We start from the raw sequence: 23662 nt of genomic DNA, 5'->3' as shown, positions 1-23662 counted from the left end.
AGGAAGAGGCATGATTTAATAATTAATAAAGAAAAAAATGCCGCAAAGTGGGAGGGGATGCAATTCCTCAAGGAGTTTCCCTGTTCTCCCTTCTGTTGTGAGATAACTGACTACTCTCTCGCCTTAAGATTCAAAGTGAATTGTGCTGTGTAGACTCCTGCCTATTTCCAAAGGGCATCTTTAAAAAAAAAAAAAAAAAAAAAGACTGAGGATGGAACACTTGAGGCAATCTTGGCAACTAAACTGAATTTCAAAATATGGTCACTCCAGCTATTTACCATATCATCAACTTACAAAGCACTTGAAAATAAAATAACTACTATTCAAGTGGTTTGGCATTTTCATGAAGATGCAGCTCAGGATTCACTCTGTGTTTTTACTATAAGAACTGTTTGGGGTTATGTATGAACAATTGATTAGAAACTCACTCAACAGAGAGAATCTAAAGCCTAAACTTTTTTATCCAACCTCAGGGGTTTTCTTAATCTTGGCTTGAGAAAAGGGCAGGATTTTACACTCTCTCTCTAGTATTGTGGCTTTGCAAATTATGATGGAGTATGGAATTACCTCACGTGGAAGATTAAAATTCCCATCTGATGTTCAGGTGGTAACCCTTTCCTTGCCTCTCATTCTTCTGATTAATCCCACTTTTGGTCACTGTTTAGCTTGGTTTATACCATTAACCCCTGTTAGCACCTCTTTTTATACCTCTGTGTACAGCATTAACTCCACTTTTTTCCAACATTGTCTTTTGTACCTACCCCACCATACACACACATTACACACCCCATCCCTGACAACTATTCCCTTATTTTTCTCCCTTTTTGGAGAAAATACTTTCAAATGTTTTTGAACTGTATTAATAGCAATGACCTGTCCTTTTATTTCAACAAACTATTCTTGAGTACTTGTTATGGTGGTAGGCACTAGCAAAGAAGTGCAGGTACAACTAAGAACGTGAGAGAGGGAGTATGTGAAGTCTAAACATAGGCTTTGGAATCTGACAGGCCTGGGTTCAAATCCCAGCTTGACACTCTTCGGCTGTGTGACCTTAGTCAAATTATTTATCCTCTGTGTTTTACTTCACATTTACTTCACACATTTTCAAATTAGAATAATTATAATACCTACCTTATAGATTTATTATTTTGCATTAGAAGATACAACAGTGGCCAAGTGTTTGACATTTTGCAGTGGTACCTCAGTACTCATCGAGTGATGAAGCATTTCCTCTTGCAGGACGATGTCGTGACTCATACAATACAAGCTCTAACAAGTGCAATTGAGTCCTGCACAAGTCCTGAGTGCTAGAACAGTTTTTTCTCTTCAAAATGTGACAAGTACAGGGTTTAACAAGTTCTGAAACCAATGAGTACTGAAGTATGACCATACTTGGCACAAAATAAACTCTCAGTAAATGGTGGTAATAAAATAGAACCTAAGCTACCCTTCAGGAGTTTGCAGTCTAGTGGAAGTAAAACAGACATGTATCTTAAAACTATTCTGTCTCCCCCAGTGATAAAGTTTGAGGCAGCCTATTATGGAAATGTAGAACATTACATAAATTTCTCTGATTGGGGAATTTGGAGGTGGTTTCTTAAAAAAAAGCAGTTTGGGTATTCCTTCAACAGGAGATACTGGCAGTCAGAGCATATCACTGAAGAACGATGGTAAAGAGGGATGAATACCATAATTGGAAGCAGAAGGCTCGGGTTGCCAGCTGTACAGTCTTGGACAAGTCACTTAAACTGTCTAAACCCAAATTTCCTTTACATTAAAAGGGGGAGAATAGTACTAGCTCTGCCTGCATCCCAGTATTGGCGTGGGGGTCAAATAAGATACCATGTGGAAAGGGCTCTGCGAACCCTGAAGATCACAAAAGTAGTAATGATAGTGATGGTCACAGTGATGAAATGAGGCATTTTAATTGTCAGCCTTGTGGAAATGAGTTTATATTTCTCCATTCATTCTACCTTGCTCACCCGCCTGTGCCTAATGGTCAGCTTGCCCACTCCCATTGAAAGAAATGGTTGACAGTCTGTTCTTGATTTCTTATGCAAACATAGGCAAGCAGTGCGCCAGATAGGTAATTCAGAACAGAGCATCAAAACATCCCTTCTACTTGGTGCTGAAATGAGACGAGGAGGGAGTACGCAGAAGGAGGGCTTAGATCACCTACAAAGTGAATAATTAAGAATCCTCTCTAATGAAAACTTGCAAAATCACTGTGTCAAAGATCACACCACTGTGTGGATCTGAAAATTCCAGATGGCCAACCAAGCAAGCAGATTTTAGCCTTTAGAGTAGACTCGGTCTCTGTCATCTTTGAGGGAACTGTCGACGCTGACTCATTCAAGCAAAGTCTGGTTTTGTCTCTCAGGCCTGGGAGTCTGCAGTTTGCTCTGTCCAGAAGGGACTGTGTACCTTTCTTCAAGCAAAGTATTGGAGCAGCTCCCAGTGCAGCCGGCCAGCTGACTCTGTTACAAAGGAGTATTTATCTTCTGTTCTCCTTTGTCTGAACGAGAGGACAGAGAACATGGCAACTAACTGGCTAATCACAAGGTGTGCTGGAGCCAGCCAAAAAAAGGAAAGCAAAGGAACCCCCTCCCCACCTATCCTTATAGTTGCCCCAAAAGAAGCTCCCAAATACGCACCTTCCAGATGCCTGCAAAGAACGGTTACTCTACAGCTTGCCCCTGCAGCACCCCAAAGTGTAGGTAATAGTAGCTGGGGGGCTGTCACCCAGGGCTAGGATGCTGCTGATGTTGCCACTCTGGCAACCTGAGTCTTTAGGGTCCCTCCTTTTACAATGATATGTTTGAGGGGCTATAGTTTGGGGGAATTAACTTGGCATTATGCCATGTGCTTGGGAGTGTTCAGGTTCCTCCGATGAGGAAGAGTTGGAGGTTAGTAAGACAAATCTAAAGTAACAACAATAAGCTGAAAGCAAAAGGTCTTCCATGCTGGAAGCATGCTCAATTTGGAATCAAGCAGACCGCTTTGTACGGGGTGACACCAAACAGGTTACTCAGCCTTTCTGAGCCTCCGTTCCTTCCTCCACAAAATGAGGATAATCACAGTAACTATCTCAGAGTTGTTTGCTGAGGAGTAACATGCACACAGTCCCTGGCACCTAGAGAGTGTGTAAGAAATAGTAACTGCTAAAATAACCCCCGGGCTTTCCAAAATACTCAATTTGCTTTGCATAACTAAGCCTATTTCCAGGAACCGCATAAATGCACTGCCCATAGAATGTACTGGTTGCCTTGCTCTTTAAGGAGCTCCAAAGCACTGTGCAAGAGCTGTTTATTCTTTTCGCAATGCTAGGAAAAGGGGGAAGGGTTACGGTTTTCCATTTCACAGATAGGAAATCAGAGGCATAGAAAAAGTCAATGACTTGCTTAATGTCACAGAAAGCCAGCAGCAGAGCTATAATCGGTCATGACCCCGAGTGCAATGCAGCTTGTGTTCACCTTTCAAAAGTCAGGGGTAAGAAACTCCTCTATGAGCTTTAATACCATCAGTCTAATCTCTCAGATCTTCTATAGCTGCTGATCTTGAGAACCTTTGAAGCTTTGGGGAAATCACATGGGTGATTTGACCTTACATCTCATGCCACTGGCAAAAGATTAATTGCTAAGACCTGGAAAGGGGCCAGACAATTCTGCGTAGCTGAATAACAGCACTGTCTAGGGATGTGACTGTCCTGACAGATTTAGTTAGTGCATAATTGATAAATCTAGAGTTTGTATAGCTTTGCTTCCCAGACAGATAAGGCAACAGGCTCCAAGGGTTGACATTTGCAGGAGCCTTACCAGTGTTTTGTAACATTGAATCTAGGTTTTCCGCTCTCTGTCTCAGAACATTGCTCATTTTCTAAGGCTCTGTTCTCAGCAGGCAAGAAGACAAGGGGACCTGGCAAGAGGGCCACCTTGCTACCTGTAAGCCAGGAAGCCCATCACTCTAGCACCACCCTATGACAGCCCTTACAGTCTTTATTTTCCCTGCTCCAATGCAGGCCGAGGTCAGAGAACGATGTAACACATTGCATAGCAGCTAGGAATTTTTCATCACAACCAGAATCCCCAAAAGATACAAGGCAGCCAGACACAACATCAGAGTTTGGATAGTGGGTCTGAGCCATGGACAGGAAATTCTGCACAGCCTGACTGTTATTCCAGACTCGAGTGTCATGAGGCCTTTTTTAGCAATTCGAACTCAGACAGGCATATACTTCGCTTTTATTGCTTTCGCTTTGGTCATGCACTCCAGAAAGTATTTTGTTTATTGGGAAGAATCGTTGGTGGGTATTTGTCACTGTCATTTGTATTCAGATCCCATAAAGTTTATTACAAGATGTGATTATCTTTCCTTAATTCCTGTTCTCTCATTTTGTGTTTCAATTCAGGAGGCATTGTTGTGTGCCTGATCTATTACTAGTATATTTCTGTAATTCTGTCACTTCCACTGGTAAAATATCTGACTCAGTAGCTCAGGTCAGTAAATCAGTGGCTCTCAGTGTATAACATCTTATGTACAGTGGATCTGGCTTTTAGGGTTTTGCATGAAGTGAACAAAGATGACATTAATCAGCCCTTACAAAAAAAAATCATAGTAACTTTCATATATTATATTTAACACATAGAGCTATATTGGGAGTAGTTATGTACTTTCTGAATATAATTTACAGACATTACATTACTTTTTAATAATCATTCAGGAAAAAATCATATTTTGATAATCATTTTACTGCAGATATGCCATTTTAATAGTAAAATAGTTTACGAGTGTTCCTAAAAACTTTCTCTCTCTGAGTTTAATATGTGATTTTGTCTTCTCTCTTCAGATGAGTTAGAGAAATTAGAACAGGAGAGGCTGGCTTTGGAAGCCACTATCAAAGACAATGAAAGTGAGGAAGGAAGTGGAGGCATCCGAGGCTTGTTTAAAAAAGCTGGCAAACTGAACATTACCAAACCAACTTCTAAAAAAGGTAAGTGGCTGAGTAGCACTCATATCTAAATATAAGGTATACATCCAAGGAATGGAAGACTGGAAAATGAAAAAAGTATTGCTATAAATTTCATAAACAGTTGATTCAAATGTCTCGGGGGCGGGGGGGGGGGTTGTTTTTGTTTTTTTGAAAATTGCTCTTTCCAGAAACACTGCAGTTTTGTGTTTAATGAGGTCCACGGCGACCTCTGCTGGTATAAAATTAGAATACCATTTATTTCTGTTGGGTACAAATAATCCTAGTTACTGAAGTCATTCACTGGTGTTGCAGCCCACGAAAGATGATTTCTGTAGGAGGGTCTTGAAGTCAAATATCAAGATCAAACTGAGATTTAGCAGACTTCTGGGCTAGGCTGACAGAATCCAGACTTTTTAAGAGGCTATCTCCTACCTTGGGAAAGATTTGGTTTTGTTTCCTTGTTTTCCTACTATAACCCAAGGATGAAATTAACATATACATATATAACATGTATATATTTTTTATATACTCCTTCAAATACCAGAGATACCCTTAAGTATGTGGAATATTGCATGGGCAATTAAGAAAGCCAACTGTGTATTATTACCCTGAAAATGCCATTTTCTAGGAAAATGACATGTTTAAATCTAAAATTGATGGTATTATCAGGACTTTAAGGCTGTAACATTAGAGTAAGATCTGGATGCTAACTATTATCTTTTTTCTTTCCCAATATTTGTTTTATTTGTGAGACAAGTTAACTAGCCATTGAATCTGCTTTATTCAATAGTGCGGTCTGGAAAAGCAATGGAAAATTTAGAAGTCATAGCCCAATACTATTTAGCTGACAGTGAGAAGGGCGGCATTAATGTCCTTATTAATGAAGGGGGACTGGTTATTTATTCTAGAAGCCTGCATCTGCATCACAATACTTTTGGCAAAAGTGTTCTCCTCTGAAAGTCAACAAGTCTCATTGTTTGGAAAAGCAAAATAATGTTGTATATTACACCCAACACCTAAAATTTCAGACACAGCTCTAATGTAGGCCCCTGCACTGCCCTGGGCTTCTGTTGGTTAACAGCTCTTTTGAGCTCTAGAGCAAGACCAACTTTGCCTCCAGGTGCTCATGCTTGAGTCCTCTAGACACTTTGATGTGCGCATAAGTGGGGGCAGAGTTTGGTCCATTTTGTAAATGCACTTACTTTCTCCCTCAGCAGTCCTAGAGAGATAAAAACAATATAAGATAATTGCTTCAGAACGGACAGGCCCAAAACATGAAAACAGCAAAAGACAGAACAAAGCCTCTTTAGAACCTCTTAGATCAGAGGGAAGCTCTGAGCGGCTGTCAGCTCTCCTCTAAGCTCTACAGTGACACCATCTCTTTGAAATAAGCAATAAAGTCACAACTTTGAAAGACATGAAAATAAGAAATAATATATACAGTGTAGCAAAGAAATCCCTACTGGCAAATGGAAACAAGGGTCCAATTCAAACACTGGCCTAGTTCCCTGGAACACTTTCATTGTGTCCATGTTAGATTGGAAATTGCATTAAAAATTTTTAAAGTATTTTATGTGCACCCTTAATTATAACTCAAGTAAAAAAAATGTGTCTTTCCATATTTCTTGGGTTTTTCATCTCATTCACAGAGATTTAAGTAGCTCAAATGGCTTTCTTTTTAGCTTCACAAAACTCCTTGAATAGAAAGCAGGGGAGTAAAACGGGCTGACACTAGGCCCACAGGGTCACACAGTCAGGATGCACATCATCCCTGGCCACCTGGGCAAGTTGCACTCATGGGATTTACATCATTGAATCGTTCAACGAAGGAATGCTCCTGATTCAGTTGCTTCTTCCCAGAAAAAAACTGATCACCATTTGTTCTACTGTCAAGTAAATCTGAAAATATGATTGAATTGAGTTATATCTGAAATTTTTGAAACTCAGGATTTTTTTTCCTAGCTAATTTAGCATTGTTCGATGTCTAAGTAATAATTTCACTCTGAGACCAATTACTAAGGACCTCAAAATAATCCATAAAACCAATATCAAAAATTTTTGGCCCTGGCCGGGTGTCTCACTTGGTTGGAGTATCGCCCCATACATCAAAAGGTTGCAGGTAAGATTCCAGGTCAGAGCACATGCCTCGGTTGGGGTTTCATCCCTGGTCGGGGAGCATACGGGAGGCAACTGATGGATGTCTCTTTCTCACATGGATGTCTCTCTCCCCTCCCCCCTTCCTCTCTCTGAAATGTATTCTCAAGTAAAGGTTAAAACATTCTTTTTTTTAACTACTAATGGTGATATAAATTACTGTGTGTTCAACCTTTATTTCCCCTTTTTGGAGAACAGAGTTCACTATTCACCTATAAGTAAAAAAAACTTTTAATTCATGACCCTTCCTCCATTTTTCTGAATAGATTTATTAGAAAAGACAAATGGATATACTGCTTTCTCTTTCATTACAGACAGCAGCATTAACACAATCCAGTCTATGCACGTGGGGGAGTTCAACCAGAAGCTGGTAGAAGCCAGCACCCAATTTAAAAAGAAGCAAGGAAAAGGCACAATTGATGTTTGGTGGCTGTTTGATGATGGAGGTAAAATTTTCTGGAATATACACTAGGAAGCAGAATTTCTGTGTTGATAAATTTAACAAACAGCATGGGAAGGTATATGAAAAAGATAGCAGTTAAAGATTAACATTTCTGTGTTCTCCAAAGACTTTAAATTATTTAGGAGCTGTGAATGTGGGAATGAAAAAGGATGAAAAGCCATTCATTTCCTTTCAGTAAGATATACTCATTTTTTCTGTCGTAACTTACTCTTTTTTTCAGGGTTAACACTTCTTATCCCCTATATCTTGACTCTCAGAAAAAAATGGAAAGACTGTAAATTAAGAATCTATGTCGGAGGGAAGGTTAACCGCATTGAAGAAGAAAAAATTGCGTAAGCAACTTATCACTTGTGTTAGAATATTTTGGATGTTTGTTGTTCTAATGGTTTAATTATAAGAACTTTAAGTGACTTTGAGATACAATAGACTTAAAGAAAAAGCCACCACATCAGGCCTCATAGGTACTTGGTTTTCCAGTCAATATATTATCTGTGTAGGTTTTCTAATCACTGTCTTCAGGTCCTTTTATCCTCTGCCGCAAATGCTTTCAAAAAGGACTTTGGCACAGAAGACTCATCTTGTCTTGAATGAAAGTATCATTATCTTGTATAAAGTTTATTGTGTTCTGACTAGTAAGTGTATCCGAGAAAGGAAGAGCCTGAAGGAATTTGTGTCCAACAGCTTCTTCTGGGAGGTTCAAACTTGTTAATTCCCAGCAGTCACTCTGCACAGCTCACTTACAAGAGAACTGAGAGGCTGCACCTGGGCCTAGTCCCAGCCCTGCCACCAACGAGCGGTGGGGCTTTGCAACAGGCACCACACCTATCTCGGCCCCCACCTTCTGTTTGTAGTTTGGAAGAGTTTACATGGATAACTGTTGAGAACTCTTCTAATTAAAAAATAAAAACAAAGACAGTCTCACAGTATAAGTCTGTATCTTTATTAATGTACTCATGACGAGTGTAGCTGTGAGAACAAGAGCGCCGAGCAAGAATGTGGTGCATCGCAACGTCCCTGGCGGGACTCTGAAGAAGGGCCTTCAGGAGCGTTCAGTTCCTCACGGCATGTCTGAGTCCTGAGCCCTTCTGGAACCTACGTCCAGAAATCACGAAATAACAGTGGGCTCTTATTCAGTAATGCCTTTTTATATGTTCTCCCCCTTCTTACAAGGTATATTTAATTTCTCTTAAAAAGGATCATATTAAAATGAAAACAAACATGATGTCCACAATAACTATATTTTCTTAAAGTGGCTTACTGGGACAACTGATAAAAGCTGAAAATGGTCAGTGGATTAGATGACAACATGTTATGAATGTTAAATTTTCTGATTTCAAAAATTGTACTCTATGTAAGAGAATGTCTTTGGTAGGTAGGTGGGCAGATAAGCAGAAAGCAAAAAAGCAAGTAAAAAAAGAAAAGAGGAGAAAAAGATGCAGATAGATGTAAACGTATAACAAGAGTAAAAGAGAATGATAAATCAAATGGGGCAGAACATAAATAATTAAGGAATCTGGAATTTCTTTGCACTATCCCTGCAATTTTTTTGCAACTTTGAAATTATATCAAAATTTTCCATTGCTGGGGAGAAAAAAAAAAACTCCAATCTATAATAACATATGTCAACCAATGGTCATTGGCATCAATTCAGCACCAACAGGAATCCCCAGTTTGGGGTGTGGTGAAGAAGGAAACTCTAATCAGTTCAAACAGCTCAGTTGTGATACAGCGCAACTGTAAGAGCAGCACAGCTGTGAAACAGTTCAATAGTGTCGCAGCTCAGTTATGAAGCAGCACAGCTGTGAAGCAGCGTAATTGTAAGGTGGCCCTGGGGCAAGGGGGCCCTGCTCTGCCCCATTCTGCTCCACCTCTGCCTCAGGGAGACTCCTTCAGCTCCAGCTGGGAAAGGCAGTCTCCGTCTTTGGCGGAAAGGGAGAGTGCGCTCTCCACATCAGAAAGGAGAGGACATTTATAGAAGAAGTCTCCACCCCTGGTCCCTGACTGGTCTGTTTCATGCAAATGAAGACTACAAATAGTTGCAGTTTGAGTGGTCCGGAGAGCACTATTTTGATTGGTCAGAATGGAGCCACTCTGATTGGTCAGAGAAGATGCTGCTACAACTATCGTTGTACAGCTCTAATTGGACTGAGAAAGTCTCAGTCTTATTGGTTAAAATAAAATTCCAAGAATTTCTTTGTGAGAGCAGGCTCAGATGGCAGGAACACAGTGCAGACAGGCAGTTTAGTGCAGGCCTCTCCCCGAAGTGCAGTTTGTGTGAGAGGCCCCTATTTACAAAGAGCTACTTGGCTCTGCTTTTAAATTTGAGTGCAGTTAGCCACCAGAAGTCCTTCTCCATAGGTTATCTTCTTTCTCGGGGTCCACACTATAATTATTAGTTTGTCATTATTTTGACAATAAACTCTAAAAATTATCAGCAAAATAACAGTTAAAAAGTATTAAAATGTGTTCTTTTTTTAAATGATAAAAGCATTTCAGCAGCTCAACATTATTTTCCTTGAAACATAATGCAGAGCTGGGTTTGCTATTTCCAGTGTCTGCACCTTTAGGATTTTTTTTTTTTTTCCTGCTTGGTCCACACTTAATATATCCATCAAGCAAGATAATGAAAATCAAACACTAACCAATGACTTTGTCTGAAAACTAAGTGAAAATAAGACATGATTGCTTTTGATATCTTAAACACAAAACTCTTTGATTGAAACATAGCTAAATATGGAATGACAAAGGGGTTTTTTTTCCCTTTTATTTTCAGAATGGCTTCCCTTCTGAGCAAATTTAGGATAAAATTCGCAGACATCCATATCATTGGTGACATCAACATTAAGCCAAACAAAGAGAGGTATGAAACATTTAACAAGGTCCATTTTTTAATCTGTGATACTCTCATCTCTTTTGTATTGATTATTAAAAGGGTAAAAATGTTATGCACTTATTGCAGTGACTTCCTTATAAGATACAATAAAAAGGGACTTCCAGTAATCATGACATAGTACTATCAAGTACATTCTAATGGAAGGAAAAGTCCTATGGTGAAGATGAGCCTGAGAGGCAGAATTGTTGAAACAGTTCACTTAGCATTTTAGAGCTGCCCTTCATGTTCTTGGTGTCTATGGTGGCAAGATAGCAGGAAGCATAAGCTGAGAGGATTCTGACCTGAGCAGTCAGGGCAAGTTTCCGTTATTTAAAGTTACTGGTGGGGCATCCTGGATGGAGAGCTCCAGTGGGGAAGACTTGGAAACAGCTTGTGTCTTCTTGGCACAATGACAGTACCAGCGCTCTGTGGCCATTGTAGCTTTTAGGCATGAAGGATTCAACACTTAGAGTCTATGAGGGCCCCAAAAGGGGGGTCTTTAAAACTACCTGAAGCCAGCCAAGAATATGTATCGGCTCCAAAATTTAAAAATAGCAAAACTGAAATAATTGTTTAAATATCTTCAAAATATGACATCATTTTAACCCTCTTTAATTATTAAATTGTCAAGGATATTTAAAAACAATTTGTAGGTTAGATCTTCACAGGACTTCCCAGGGGTGCAAGATTATATGGAAATTATAGCTGATTATAAGTCAACTACTTAGAGCAATAAGTTAACAATTATAAAATGTTTTCAATTGTTTATGGTCCAAAATCGTGTTTATTACTGTATCTGAATGTAATTTGACATGTTTGCTTTGGCATGCAAGGGGGCTTGTAAGGTTAGAGAGAGTCACAAAGGAATGGCTTATGTCTTCACCTGCCTGTTGGGCCTCTTCTCGTTTCTGCTGACCATCCTTTCTCCTTCCTCCTGCGGTTCTTGTTGGATTGCCATTCCACATTCTTCAGGTCTTCTTGCTCTTCTCTATTTTGATTCATTGTTATCCTATATGAGATCAATAACTGGAAATCATCCAAATTTCGGGTGCACTCTTATTTACTGAAGAACAACTTTGAACTTCATGCTATTGGAGGGTATTCATGATCCCTCCAAGGCTACGGGTCACTCAAAATGGCTTTACAAACACCTTAACTGTGATAAGCTAAAATTGTCGAGGTAGACATAGGTTATTACTATGGGATATTTCCTCACACCATGTATTCCACAAATTCCTTGCATTCCTGTATTTCTACAGTTATAAGTACTTAAGTAAAATTAACAGATTTTTCCTTGGTAAGTGGAGTTAATATTTTGATATGAACTGGGTTGTCATGCAATAATCTCTGGTAGCCTTCCACATTTCATTGGAAGAATTTTAATGTCTAAGTCTTTGCCTCTTGGCATTTGCAATGATGTGATCAAATGAGCTCATCTTATGGCTTTAATTGGTGGAAACGCATTCTCTTTCATAACATGGCAGGTCCAATGATTCCCTAGTATGTGCCACTTAGCAACAGGCCAGAGTCTGGCAATGCTCTGCAAGCACAGGGCCATTTGCTGTTGTCTAGAGGGTAGTCACAACATGCCCTGCTGCCTTTGAATTTTCTATAAGCCTTGGTTCAGTCCTGGCACAAATTAGTCACCTACCTGAGGCTGAATTCTTCTTGTTGTTATTTGTCTTATTAGCAGCTAAGGACAGTCTATGCTTGATAATCAATTCATACCTGTATCTTTGCCTCCTCACTGGTCAATATGGTTTTCTCTACCCAAGTCCTTGTTTTCTTCCCTTTCTTTTTTTTTTTTTATCCTTACCCAAGAACATGCTTATTGATTTTAGAGAGAGAGTAAGGGAGGGAGAGAGAAAGGAACTCTCTCCCTTGGGTTGTCTCTCTATTGATGGGTTGCCTCTCATACACACCTTGACCGGGGACAGAACCCACCACCTAGGCATGTGCCCTGAGCAGGAATCGAACCTGCAACCTTTTGGTTTACAGGATGACTCTCCAACAATCTGAGCCATACTGGCCAGGGTTCCTTCCCCTTCTTTCATGCTAGTCTATGCCATGGTCATCCCCTGATACCCATCATTTATGTCCTATTACCAAGAATGTCGATGTACTATTTCCATTAACCATGCCTCTACATTCTTTCATTGCCCAGCATAGTTTAGCTGCTCTTCATCTTACTAACTCTGCCCTTTGTACCATGGTTTCTTCTTTTCAGGGACTGAACTCTATGAACAGTAGTAAGAAGCAGAGACCCAGGCATTTCTGTTTGTCTCATGGTATCCAAATTTAATTTCAGACACCAAATTTAATTGTGTGTTTCTTACATATCCTCCTCATCCTGCAATGAAAAGATCTATTTCCCTTTCTCAGGAAAAATAATGAACTAGTTTTCACAATCTCTGAGATTTTTTTTTTCTGATATTTCAAGGTCTTGAGGAAGATGCAGGGGAGGAATTAAAATTAAATTTCTCACTGGAATTAGGGAATTTTTGCAGTAATTACCCTGGCACAAAGACAGGAGGCCACCAAGAGGAGGTGAGCTAGAAGCGCTATCCTATGCTCTTCAGCTTCTGCTGTAACTGATGCCATGTTACTTTATAAAACAGAGAATGGTCATTCAGTAAATCTCATATATGGCCGCTGGTAGCACATCATACCTTTGTGGTAATTTTTTAAAGGCAGCACCTCTGAGTGGTTCAATGGGAGAGAGAGCCCCTCCTATGGGCTGACACAGCCCTGGGCCCAGGGCCCAAAGCTTGGAACACAGGCTCAGCTTCAGCTCCCTCCTGGGCTTTCTGGGCCCAGCAGCCCTTATCTAATGTTAACAACTGTTGCCTGGTCACTGGTTTTTTGTTTCTGTTTTTGGTCACCAGGTGATGCAGAATGTCCAAGAAAGTTTGTCAATGATTTCCGTGTTGGAGGTTAATGTTAAATGTTCTTAAATTGTGCTTAATAAATCTTTCAGCTACCATAAAACATCAGTAAGTCATGGTGGGGACATTTGATCATAGAAACATTATCTATAATATGATAGAGCAAGGGTGAGAGGGAGTACAAAAGCAAAGTTAATGAGAAACTAATTGAGCTAGGAAAAACTGAAAAGCTCTATTGGCTGGATTTCATTTTTTTATTGTGTAACTGAATTAAAAGTCATAGGCCAAAAGGACAACAGTCTTTATATAGAAATCAAGAGAAACTAGAAGCAATTAACTAGATAATTTAGCTTAAAGATGCTAGAGTGGTCATAAAAATAACTAGTACATTAATTGGAAAGAAGAAATCTTACATAAATTAAGGGGGAAATTTTATAGAATTAAAACATTTTAAACTTTGTTATTATGAAGAACAGGATGGAGAAGGCAGGGCAGCTAGAGGTAATATTTTAATTGAATTAAATGTCATTTATTTTTAATAGCATGTAATGCTTGGCCTCTTCTTGAGTCATTTAAAAAACTACTTATAAGAAAAATCACATTTAATGAGAATTAAAATAAAAATCTTCAGCTAACTCTGTATTACCCAGCTAGGAGATAGAAAATGACCAGCTCAGGGTGAGCCTTAAGATGAAGAAATCAAAGGTGAGCATAGTCAAGGAGTAGTAAGAGTTCAGAGAAACAAATGGGCAAATACAACCCCATGATAACCTTTTGTGTCACTTTATCATATTTCAATTGCAAGTAAAAGAAAACATAGTGACTTAAGTAATAGAAACTATTGTCAAACATGACTTAAAAATACAAGTGTACATGGGGGCACCAAAAAAAAATGGAATTATCTTCTGGCAAGCAGGCCCCCTGTATTACAGGCTTCCCCGGCTAGGTGAGTGCTCTAGGAACCCATCGGTATCCGTGTACCAGGTGGCGTTGTTGTGAGAGGCTGCATTCAGCTTCAATGAATTTTTTTTGAAGACTCTTTCAATGCATTTGCCCATTTCACAATGGATGATTTACAGATGCACCTGCACACACCCCACTGAGGGCTCAACAGTTTTTGACCAAAAATGATATGACCCCCATACCCCGCCCTCCCTATTCACCTGATCTCACCCCAAATGACTTTGTTTCCCTGGATAGAAAAAAGTCCTCAAAGAGAAATGTCTTGCCAATGTGGAAAAGGTGAAACAAAAAAAAAAAAAAAAACGACAGAAGTACTAAAAGGCATCAAAATTTACAAATTCAAAAAGTGTTTTGATACTCATTTCTCTTCAGATCATATAAATCTTACACCTTTTACAAAAACTGTTCTGAGCAGTGGAAAAAACATTGATAGGTTTATTGCATCAAATGGAGAGTACTTTGAAGGTCACTGAAGTTTACACATGTAAGAATAAATACACAATTTCTTATTAATAAATTGCATTCTTCGGGGAGTCCCTCCTCGTATTTTGGTTTTCAGGCAAAACTTCATCTAGAAAGTTAATTTTTGCAATCAAGGACTGATCCTCTTTCATTCTCTCTACTTTACCTTCCATTATGATACCATCAGTTAAGTTGACTTTGCTAATAAAAACAAGATGACTGTCCATAGCAACCAGGCCTATATAATTGCTAACAATGTTCAGTAAGAAAGTTTGTCTCTTCCCCAGTCACTGAATTCAGGGCAGGGGCACTATTTAGGCAGTTCCGACCTACGCTGCTGCACTGCTCACCATGGTCCAGTGGAATGCTAGGTGCCTATTCGTCAAGCTTACCTGGGTCCTGTGCCCATCTTGGCCAGCCACTCTGGCAGAAAGGATAGAATTGTGTGGATTGGCTGAGGCTGGGGATGCAGTCATTCCCACCCAGACCAAAGTGGGGAAGCGTAGCGTAAACGCTTGGGAGACAACCAGCAACCTCCATTCCACCTTCTATTTCTTAGGAAACTATTTTTGAACTGGACTTTCTAATAAGCCCACTAAGATACAAAGAAAACTCTTATCCTGATCAAAATAAGTATATGGGGAGCTTAAACAGAATGAATTCCTTGCTTTTCCAGGGCACTGCATTCTTTCCATAGCACTGTCACCAAAATTATCATACTGACCCTCCTACCAATCCCCATGCCAGCAGCTGTCATCACCCCCTTTTAAAGGTGACGCCATCCTGTTGTGGAGGGGGATGGAGGAGCCGGAGGGGGAACGCAGGCTCTTCTCTCGGAGGCCAGCCCCTTTGCACTCATTACTGCCCAAGGTCTCTGAGAGCCCGACACTTTGGTAACAAGCTGCGAATACAAGTACTGTGCAGTTGAAAGAACAATAGGGCATATCAGTCTTATTTCTTCCCTGTCATTGTCTACAGTTCTAAATAAGTCCAAGTGTCAGAAATCTACTGCATGAAGTATATTTCCAATCCCTTAACAAAGGCACACGGTAGGAACATTCTACTCATTTGTAATCTATGCACTTGGATCTGCAAATCCTAAATTATGCTAACTGATGAGATCATTGAACTGGTGGCTTCATATTTTAATTTCTTAGCCTAATAGCACATTGAATCTAATTATCACTCATTCCAAAGTTACTAAATTACATGCAAACTAAATTATATAAAACCAAGGAAAATTATTTATATTTGAGATTGTTAGAGTAGCATACCAAAGACAACGACTCTCATAAATCATAAGCTTTGTTTTGTGCTATCATTTTAAAATATATATATCTTGTGAGATTGTTTTGAAGGACAAGTGTGAGATCTTTCAGCAATTTTTTTAATGTTCCACAGCACTGACATACTGCTGCTCCCAGTTCTCTTCTAAATTTCTCCTTAATTACTCTAAAATGGCCTCAGAATTTTAGACATTATTGATTTTTGTCCTTTCTTCTAACATGCACCTGAAAAATAGTCATTTGAAAAGCTCAGGCAATAACAGCAGAAGGACAAAGGCTGCCTTATTAGCATCAAACATTCAAATTGTTCTATGGCCATTGAACTTGTGGCAGCCCTTGCTGTTCTCCCACCTGCCCACCCCTCCTGCCTGCCGTGAGTGGGAGTTGTCACGTGAACTGAAGGCGAGGAGGATCCCAACCCCCAAAGAACCTGGTTGATCTCTTACATTGGTTCATGCATGTCTTTGATGTAATCTGTAAATTAAGCTGATGGAAATTCATTTCTGAGCTAAAGTGTCTACATTACAACTGTGTCTTTGACTATACTATATAGAAAATGTATTTCCAGAAAAATTACTATTTATGTGTTCATGTAGTTATATTAAGGATTTAATAGCTAAAAGGTGAACAAGTCCTCAAACATGTTAATGCCTTTCCTTGGATAAGAAGCTGATACTGTAGTTGTGATTTTACTCCCAGTACATCTCTTGCAAAGATAACTCTTAAAAGATTTGCATGACATTCAGCTCTGATTCTGCAGCCAGCTAGCCGCCCAGTCAAACCTGGAGTATCTGTAAAATAATGAGTTAGTTTCTCACTGTGAGGCCTCCTTTATAATTCCATTTTCAGCTGGAAAGTCTTTGAAGAGATGATAGAACAATATCGGCTCCATGAAAGCTGCAAAGATTTAACAACTGCTGAGAAATTAAAGAGGGAAGCTCCATGGAAAATTACAGATGCTGAACTGGAAGCAGTCAAGGAAAAGGTAAAGAGTTGTCTTCCTTAATTTTTACTGTGCTGTCTAACTAGCCAAAAAAAGAAAACAGTGGTTGATTTAAAAATCAGTAAGTAATGAATCTATTATAGAATTTCATTAAGATCCAGGATTCCTGAGTTTTTCAAGTGCTTTTCTATTATATTACCGGATAGGAGGGTTTAGAAAAGTTTTTATTTATTTAGTATAAAATCGATTCCTTTTAAAAGTTAAAAAAACACAGGTTATTGACACGTATTATGAAAACTCCTCTCAAGTTTAATTTTATAGAACAGGAGACAGACCCATCAGTCTAAAATAATTAAGTCAAGTCAATGTGTATGCAAAGTAGATAACAATAGATTGACTCATAATTTGATGCAATGACAAATAATTTCAAGCTGATAAAGATAGCTGTGAAACCTAACAGGGATCTGAGAAAATACGAAATTGGAATAATGAAGATGAAAGTTGGATAAGGCACACGTGGCAGGATGGGTGTAAAATGGTGAGCTTTTCTAGGAAACACAAGATGGGAGTTACCCCCCATGTGGCTTGCACTGAATGAAGCTGTGATGATGAGGATGCTTAAAAAAGCAGGGACATAGGAGTAAAGTAGAACTGACATTTGAATTGGATTGAACATTCAAGGAGAAGGACCACAAAAACCTCTAAACTACAAAATTTAAATAAATTGCATTAGGAGCTGAAGTTAGAACAAATTAGAGCAAGAGATAATAAAAGCGTTTCAAAGTTAGTGGAAAAATTACTAAGAATCATGAACTCTGTGCATAACAAACCACCCAGTTCTAAGACTTTTCATACAATTAAGCAAATCACATATCTGGAATCACATTTCTGAAACCAGTGAAATATAATAATATATATTATTTCTCTTATCACTGCAAAAATAGTTAAGTGTAATTATTTTCCCAAGTTAGTTTTTTGGTGCCTTTTTAGTTGAAACCAGTGCCCTATGCTGATCAAATATGCAAAGAGTTTAAAGAAAGATAAATTAGGATATAATCGATATTCCTGAGATATCAAATTTGTATCAAGATTAGGTTAGTTTTTTTCAACCACAAACCCTGTCCCCAGAATTGTCATTGTCATCTTCTTTCTACTGTTGCCCATTTTGTTTGCTTGTTTTTTCCTTCTAGAATTTAACAAGCCACTATCACGCATTGACAATTTGGTTCTATACTTTATATTTCTAAAACTTCTCATGAGTTTTTAAAAACACTGTGTGTTTCCAAACCTGAATGAAATCATTGTAATATTTTTTAAGAGTGAGGTTTTTCTACTTGTCTATAATTTGAGGTAAGAAGAGAAATTCTTATTCATAATTCTGGGAAAACTGCTCTCAACAAAATCTGAATGTTGTCCACAGAGTTACCGCCAAGTTCGACTGAATGAACTCTTACAGGAGCACTCAAGAGCTGCTAATCTCATAGTCCTGTAAGTATCACTGCAGATATTTAAGAATATTCCAGAGAAATCTTAGGTAAATGGTTAATCAATTTAAAAGCTCATGCTTATTCAGATGGAAACTTAAAAAAATTGCAACTTATGGGATTTTAGACAATGAAAAAAAATATTTGTCACCCTGAGACTTAGAAAACTGGGGCCCATGGGCTTTAGAAGGCCCACAAGCATATTGCTCCAGGGCAGTGCCCACCTGTGACCCCACCGGCCCCCCCAGACCATGCTCCAGGAGCCCGAGCCTGGAATTCCCTGCCTAACAGCATTCAAGTTGGCCAACGAGGCTCACAGGCCCATTTGCTAGACAGGCGCTCCTGAGATGTGGAGTCTGCTACGTGTCCACAAGGCTCCTTTCCATTTGCGAGAGGCCAAGGGGAGACCCTCCACCCCACGAGTGTTAGGGGTGCACCTGCTGAAAATATTAATGTTTGTTTACCTAAGATTGATAACTAAATATGAAAACCTCCAACTATCTCACATTGGTAGCTCATGAACTGACTCCTATGTACAAAGATTATATGTCTTCAAGCAAGGTCTCCTGGACTCCTATCCAACACAGATGTAAAATGGTCTCCTGAATTGAATGGTTCAAATAGCTGGTTTCTGAGGCTTCTCCCAAATATAAGAGCTTTAAACTATTGGGAAAAATTATGCCTGCCAAAAAATGGGAAGAAGTATTGGTTGATAAAAAATTTTCCATTTAAAGAGGAGTGAAAATTTATAGCTGTGTTTTGTCTCTACAATGCTTAAGCCTAATTCCCTGGTTTGCAGATATTTGTACTATCTGAGAAATATAATACCTATATATATAATACCTATATTCAAAATAATTTAAGTGCTTTCATTTTTGGGAGAAGGAGTATAAAAGTTTCAGGCCACTGCTTATTAAATAGCTCAGATAACTAGTGATGTTACTGACTACAAGTAATAATTCTCACCTTTGTTTTCTATTTTTCTTCCACATTGTCAGGAGCCTTCCAGTGGCAAGAAAAGGATCTATATCAGATTGGCTGTACATGGCTTGGTTGGAAATCCTCACGAAGAACCTCCCTCCTGTCTTACTAGTTAGAGGAAACCACAAAAATGTCCTGACATTTTACTCTTAAACCATGAAAAATTAGAGCACATTTTAACATATGAATAATTAAGAACCAGTCCACTACTTGATATTATAAATCTGATCTGCAGTTATGCAACCTCTGGAGACTATGCTAAAGGATTCTACATAAACTTTGTCATTATTGTTTTTATTAGTAAATAGAAGCTTTTTTTTTTCTATCAGCTTAAGAGCAGTGTCAAAGCTACTGGTACACCTAAGAAAAACATCTTTGTCGTTGCTGTTGATGAACCAGAAAATTAAGCAAACTCATCCTGGTTTATGCTCATGAAAAGCAGCAGCAACTTGATTGTAAGCTTCTCCAGGCAAAACTAACCTTTTGTTTGCTCCTAGGCCCCCATGGAGGCTTCAGCCCCACAGCAGGTTCTCACTAAATGCTTATTGACAGGCTGGTAGAGTAACATGGGTGGTTATCAAAGGAAAAGACCAGCTGGGCAGGAAACGTGATTACGCTTGCCCTTCTGAGAGGCTTATACCTACAAAGAAGATTTGAAAATCAATAACTGAAAACTTTAAGAAGCACTTGAGTCTACAAAATGTTTAAAGCAGTTACCTAAATAAGGTTATTTAATGTAACACAGATTATATACTTAGAGTGATCTGAGCGGTCATTGAAGATAACATACGGCTTCAATTTGCTGCTGACTGAAATGCATATTAGTTGGATTAGAAGGCAATATATATTCTAATTAAATGAAATATATTCCATTATTAATATATAAACTTAACTTTCCTCCCTACTAAATATTTTGAAATTTCCATCAGAGTATTACTTTGCATATTTTTCTAATTAAGTGGTTAGCACAGATGAAATCTTCATAGCTGTCTAGGAATTGAACCAACAACCACAAATTTTTAAACACCATAAAGAAATATATCCTGAATCATTTACTTAGTTTCTTTATATAGTGATTATATGGATTTAAGAGAGCAATTAAAATGTGGAGAAACTTGCAAAATTTGAAATATATAAGTACTGATTTTTTTCCCATTTTTGTTAGTATTCCTATAATACTTAATCGCATTGAAAAAAACCAACAAAATTTTATTTTCTGATGAATGATATGATTTTTTTCCTGACATGTTTTAGCTGTTTGTTCTAACTGATAAAATATAAGGGAAACAATAAACCTGAAATAAAAGCACTGAAATTCATTGACTTTGGCCTAGGTCATGCTTTTATTTTTCAGTCACTAAGATCACAGTGCAATGACGGAGCAGATGTGAGCCTGAAAATTTCTATATATCATTTGCCTCATCTGAAGGTTGTTTAAAATTGGGGTTTAAGATTAGGACTTCTAAGCCCAGACTTGGCTCAGGAGGATGACAAGGGAAGCAAAAGAGTCAGCAAAGCTTCAGCAGCAGGCTATCCCCATTCCAAGTGTGGGAGCATTTGACTTAGCTCAGCCCTGATTAGACCCTCTCTCTTGAGCCCTATGCACCTGAAACCCAAATGACTACACATGGTGACGAGGGGCAGGTGTGCCCAGCCTCATCTGGGCTGGATGCTCTCTGAAACACTTGGGAGGCTCTCTGGGAAAGGTGAGAAGTAATGACTTCTATAATAGCACAGTCTGACTCTTATTTCTTTGAGAGACTCTTTCGGTTTGGGTCCCCTGGGAAACAGACTCAGAGGGAGTTGAGTGTGGAGCATGTCTGGTGAGGAGTGCCCTTGGGATCAACACCCATGGAAGAGAGGAGGAGGAGGAAGCAGGAAGGGTGGAGGAAAAGGTGAGCGGTGGTCCAGGCCCAAAGACAGCCTCAGTTGACCCTGCTGGATGCTCTGGAGACAGAGGATCCCTTCAGAGTAGCCCCAAGCAGGGCTGAGAGGGCTAGGCCTTTGTCTCCCTCACCAATCAGTCATTGGATATAGCAAGCCAGGCAGGGGTGTGAACACGGGTGCGGCACTCTCTGCGGCTGCAGTAAGCCTGCAGGGCCTGGGAGCGGAGGTCTGCCTGCTGACCGCACTCCCAGCGGCTGGGGCACTGAGTCCTTCACTAAACAGGGTCTGGGTGGACCATCACCATGCCAACCGAAAGGGCCATATAAAGTAGTAGGTAAACAACAGCAACACCACACACACACACACACACACACACACACACACACACACACACCCTTCAGACTGATCTCACCATTTATTAGTGGTTTGACCTTAAACTAGTTATTTAAGTTTCTGTGGGTTACTGGCAAGAAGGTGACTAAAATAATGCCCTTTGGTTTCGAAGTTAACAAAGGAGAAGGACATGGACTGAGAGAAAAGGGATGGGTGGCGATAAGGGACTGATGATTTTAAGGTCAAGAGCAGCTATGTTGGGAATAGGTTAGCGTGGTGGACAGGCATCAGCAGATTTTGGCAGCCCTGGGTGTCCTGTCCTTACCCTTTGCTCCACCCAACTCCCTTACCTCAACCGCCCACCGTCTCCAAGTCCGCACTCAGCTTGCTCAGCAAGAAGGGGAAAGCTGCACAGGCATGCGCACCAACGTCCAACTAACAATCTCTGTCGTCTCACCTTGTTTAAGTTTCTCATCAGCTTCCCCCACAAAGACTTTTCAAAGTCTTCACTTTTTTAGTGGTGACCCTGCTACCATTCCTAACACATAGCCATGTCTATGTGAGTTTAGACATCGAACTTTCCTACACGGATAGAGCCAGGCTGGAAGAATTCTCTTACAAGTTCTTTTCTTAATACTCAATTTTAGAGATCTTTCTTTCTTTTTCTTTCTTTCTTTTTTTTTTTCAATTTTAGGAATCTTTCAATGGAAGTTTAAAAAAAAAAGATTGTGGATTCTTGGAGATTCCCATAGGCCTGCTAAATCAGGATCTCTGGGACAGGGACTGATGAGCTTCTGAAACTGCTGCTCTAGCCAGTCTTTCCTGTTCCGGTGACCATCTGACTGCCACCGAAGGCTGGTGTCTCCCAAATTTCTATTTTCATCCCAGACCACCCCTGCATCTCAGATTAAAGTATTCAACCACTAATTTTTGTAGTGTTTCTCTTTGTAAGTCCTGTAGACACCCTAAATGCAGGATGACCCAACTTCTGTTTAAAAACAAACAAACAAACAAAAAAACACCTCACATCACACAGCTGGAGCAAAAGCATCTAATTCTGTTTCTCTGTTGTCTATTGGATCCCCCTGAAATGAACAAACATAAAACTAGGAAAATTGGCATCACAGTAAGATGCTAAGGAAGGATGACATCCATGGGGAAGCATTTTTAAAAATAGTTTACTTGGGAGAGGTTGAAAGAAGCTGTCAAAGGTCAGTTTGCAACTAATGCTCCTGAGGAAAAAAAAACATGTCACAGAAGATCACTGCAGGAGACCGTGGGAGAATTGCACTAACTCCTCCCTCAACCTGCAGCTGAAAGAGAGAAGCCCGAGGTAGGAGAGTGCAACACTGAGTGGGATCCCTTTTGCCAAATGCGCCAAGTGTTCAGAGATGGCTCCTCAGAGAGGCCAAACCATGTGCTTGGTGGGCCCATGAAGCAGTTGGGTGTTGCAGTGGGACATCTTATGTGTGCCCTTGAAAGATCCCAGAGAGACAGCTGCCTGCCACAGAGGCTGAGCCAAAGACAGTCCGCTCTCAGCACATGACTTATCCTAACACAGAGAAGAACATTTGCAGGGGTGAACAATCCTGTCCCTGCATCTCACCGCTCTCAGGTTGCTGGGGTACTAAAGCCATGCTGCAAGTTGATACTAACCAGGCCTCTAGCTAAGATTAAACAGGGGGACTAATCTTACCAAGCCGGGTGGTGGGTGGAGGTCCCTGTGCCACTCACAGAAGACCAGCCACGTCTGCTTGTTGGCAGTGTGGTGTACAAGACTTGGCACCTGCAGGGGCCTTGCTGGCTGGATGTCACTGTAGAGGTCACTTAAAGCCAATTCACTTAAGATATTTCTAACGTTTTCCTGGGCAGAGATTTTGGGGACATGCTGACATAAGGATGAGATCTGTCTGGACTCCACAAGGGGAGGAGGGGGAGATTCCTCTTTGGGTGAGACTCAGGTGCTGAGACGTCCCAGTT

The 23662-nt window shown here is 39.8% G+C and overlaps 1 protein-coding gene across 2 annotated transcripts in view; it reads left to right on the top strand.

Annotated features, from left to right (window-relative positions):
* The window catches only part of SLC12A1 (solute carrier family 12 member 1), an 80813-nt gene extending 61198 nt beyond the window's left edge, over window positions 1-19615 (top strand). For both annotated transcript variants that reach the window (XM_054564873.1, XM_054564879.1), the window contains exons 20-26: window positions 4847-4990; window positions 7438-7569; window positions 7807-7918; window positions 10360-10446; window positions 16904-17039; window positions 18418-18485; window positions 19480-19615. In XM_054564873.1, the coding sequence (XP_054420848.1) occupies window positions 4847-4990; window positions 7438-7569; window positions 7807-7918; window positions 10360-10446; window positions 16904-17039; window positions 18418-18485; window positions 19480-19615 (815 nt within the window). The remainder of the gene's footprint in view (window positions 1-4846; window positions 4991-7437; window positions 7570-7806; window positions 7919-10359; window positions 10447-16903; window positions 17040-18417; window positions 18486-19479) is intronic.
* Window positions 19616-23662: the final 4047 nt, after the last annotated feature.

Source organism: Pteronotus mesoamericanus, unplaced genomic scaffold (genome assembly GCF_021234165.1).
Source record: "Pteronotus mesoamericanus isolate MK-2021 breed Mesoamerican mustached bat unplaced genomic scaffold, CSHL_Meso_final contig_164, whole genome shotgun sequence".
In the NCBI taxonomy this organism is placed as follows: Eukaryota; Metazoa; Chordata; class Mammalia; order Chiroptera; family Mormoopidae; genus Pteronotus; species Pteronotus mesoamericanus.
This window is presented reverse-complemented; position numbering and strand designations above follow the sequence as displayed.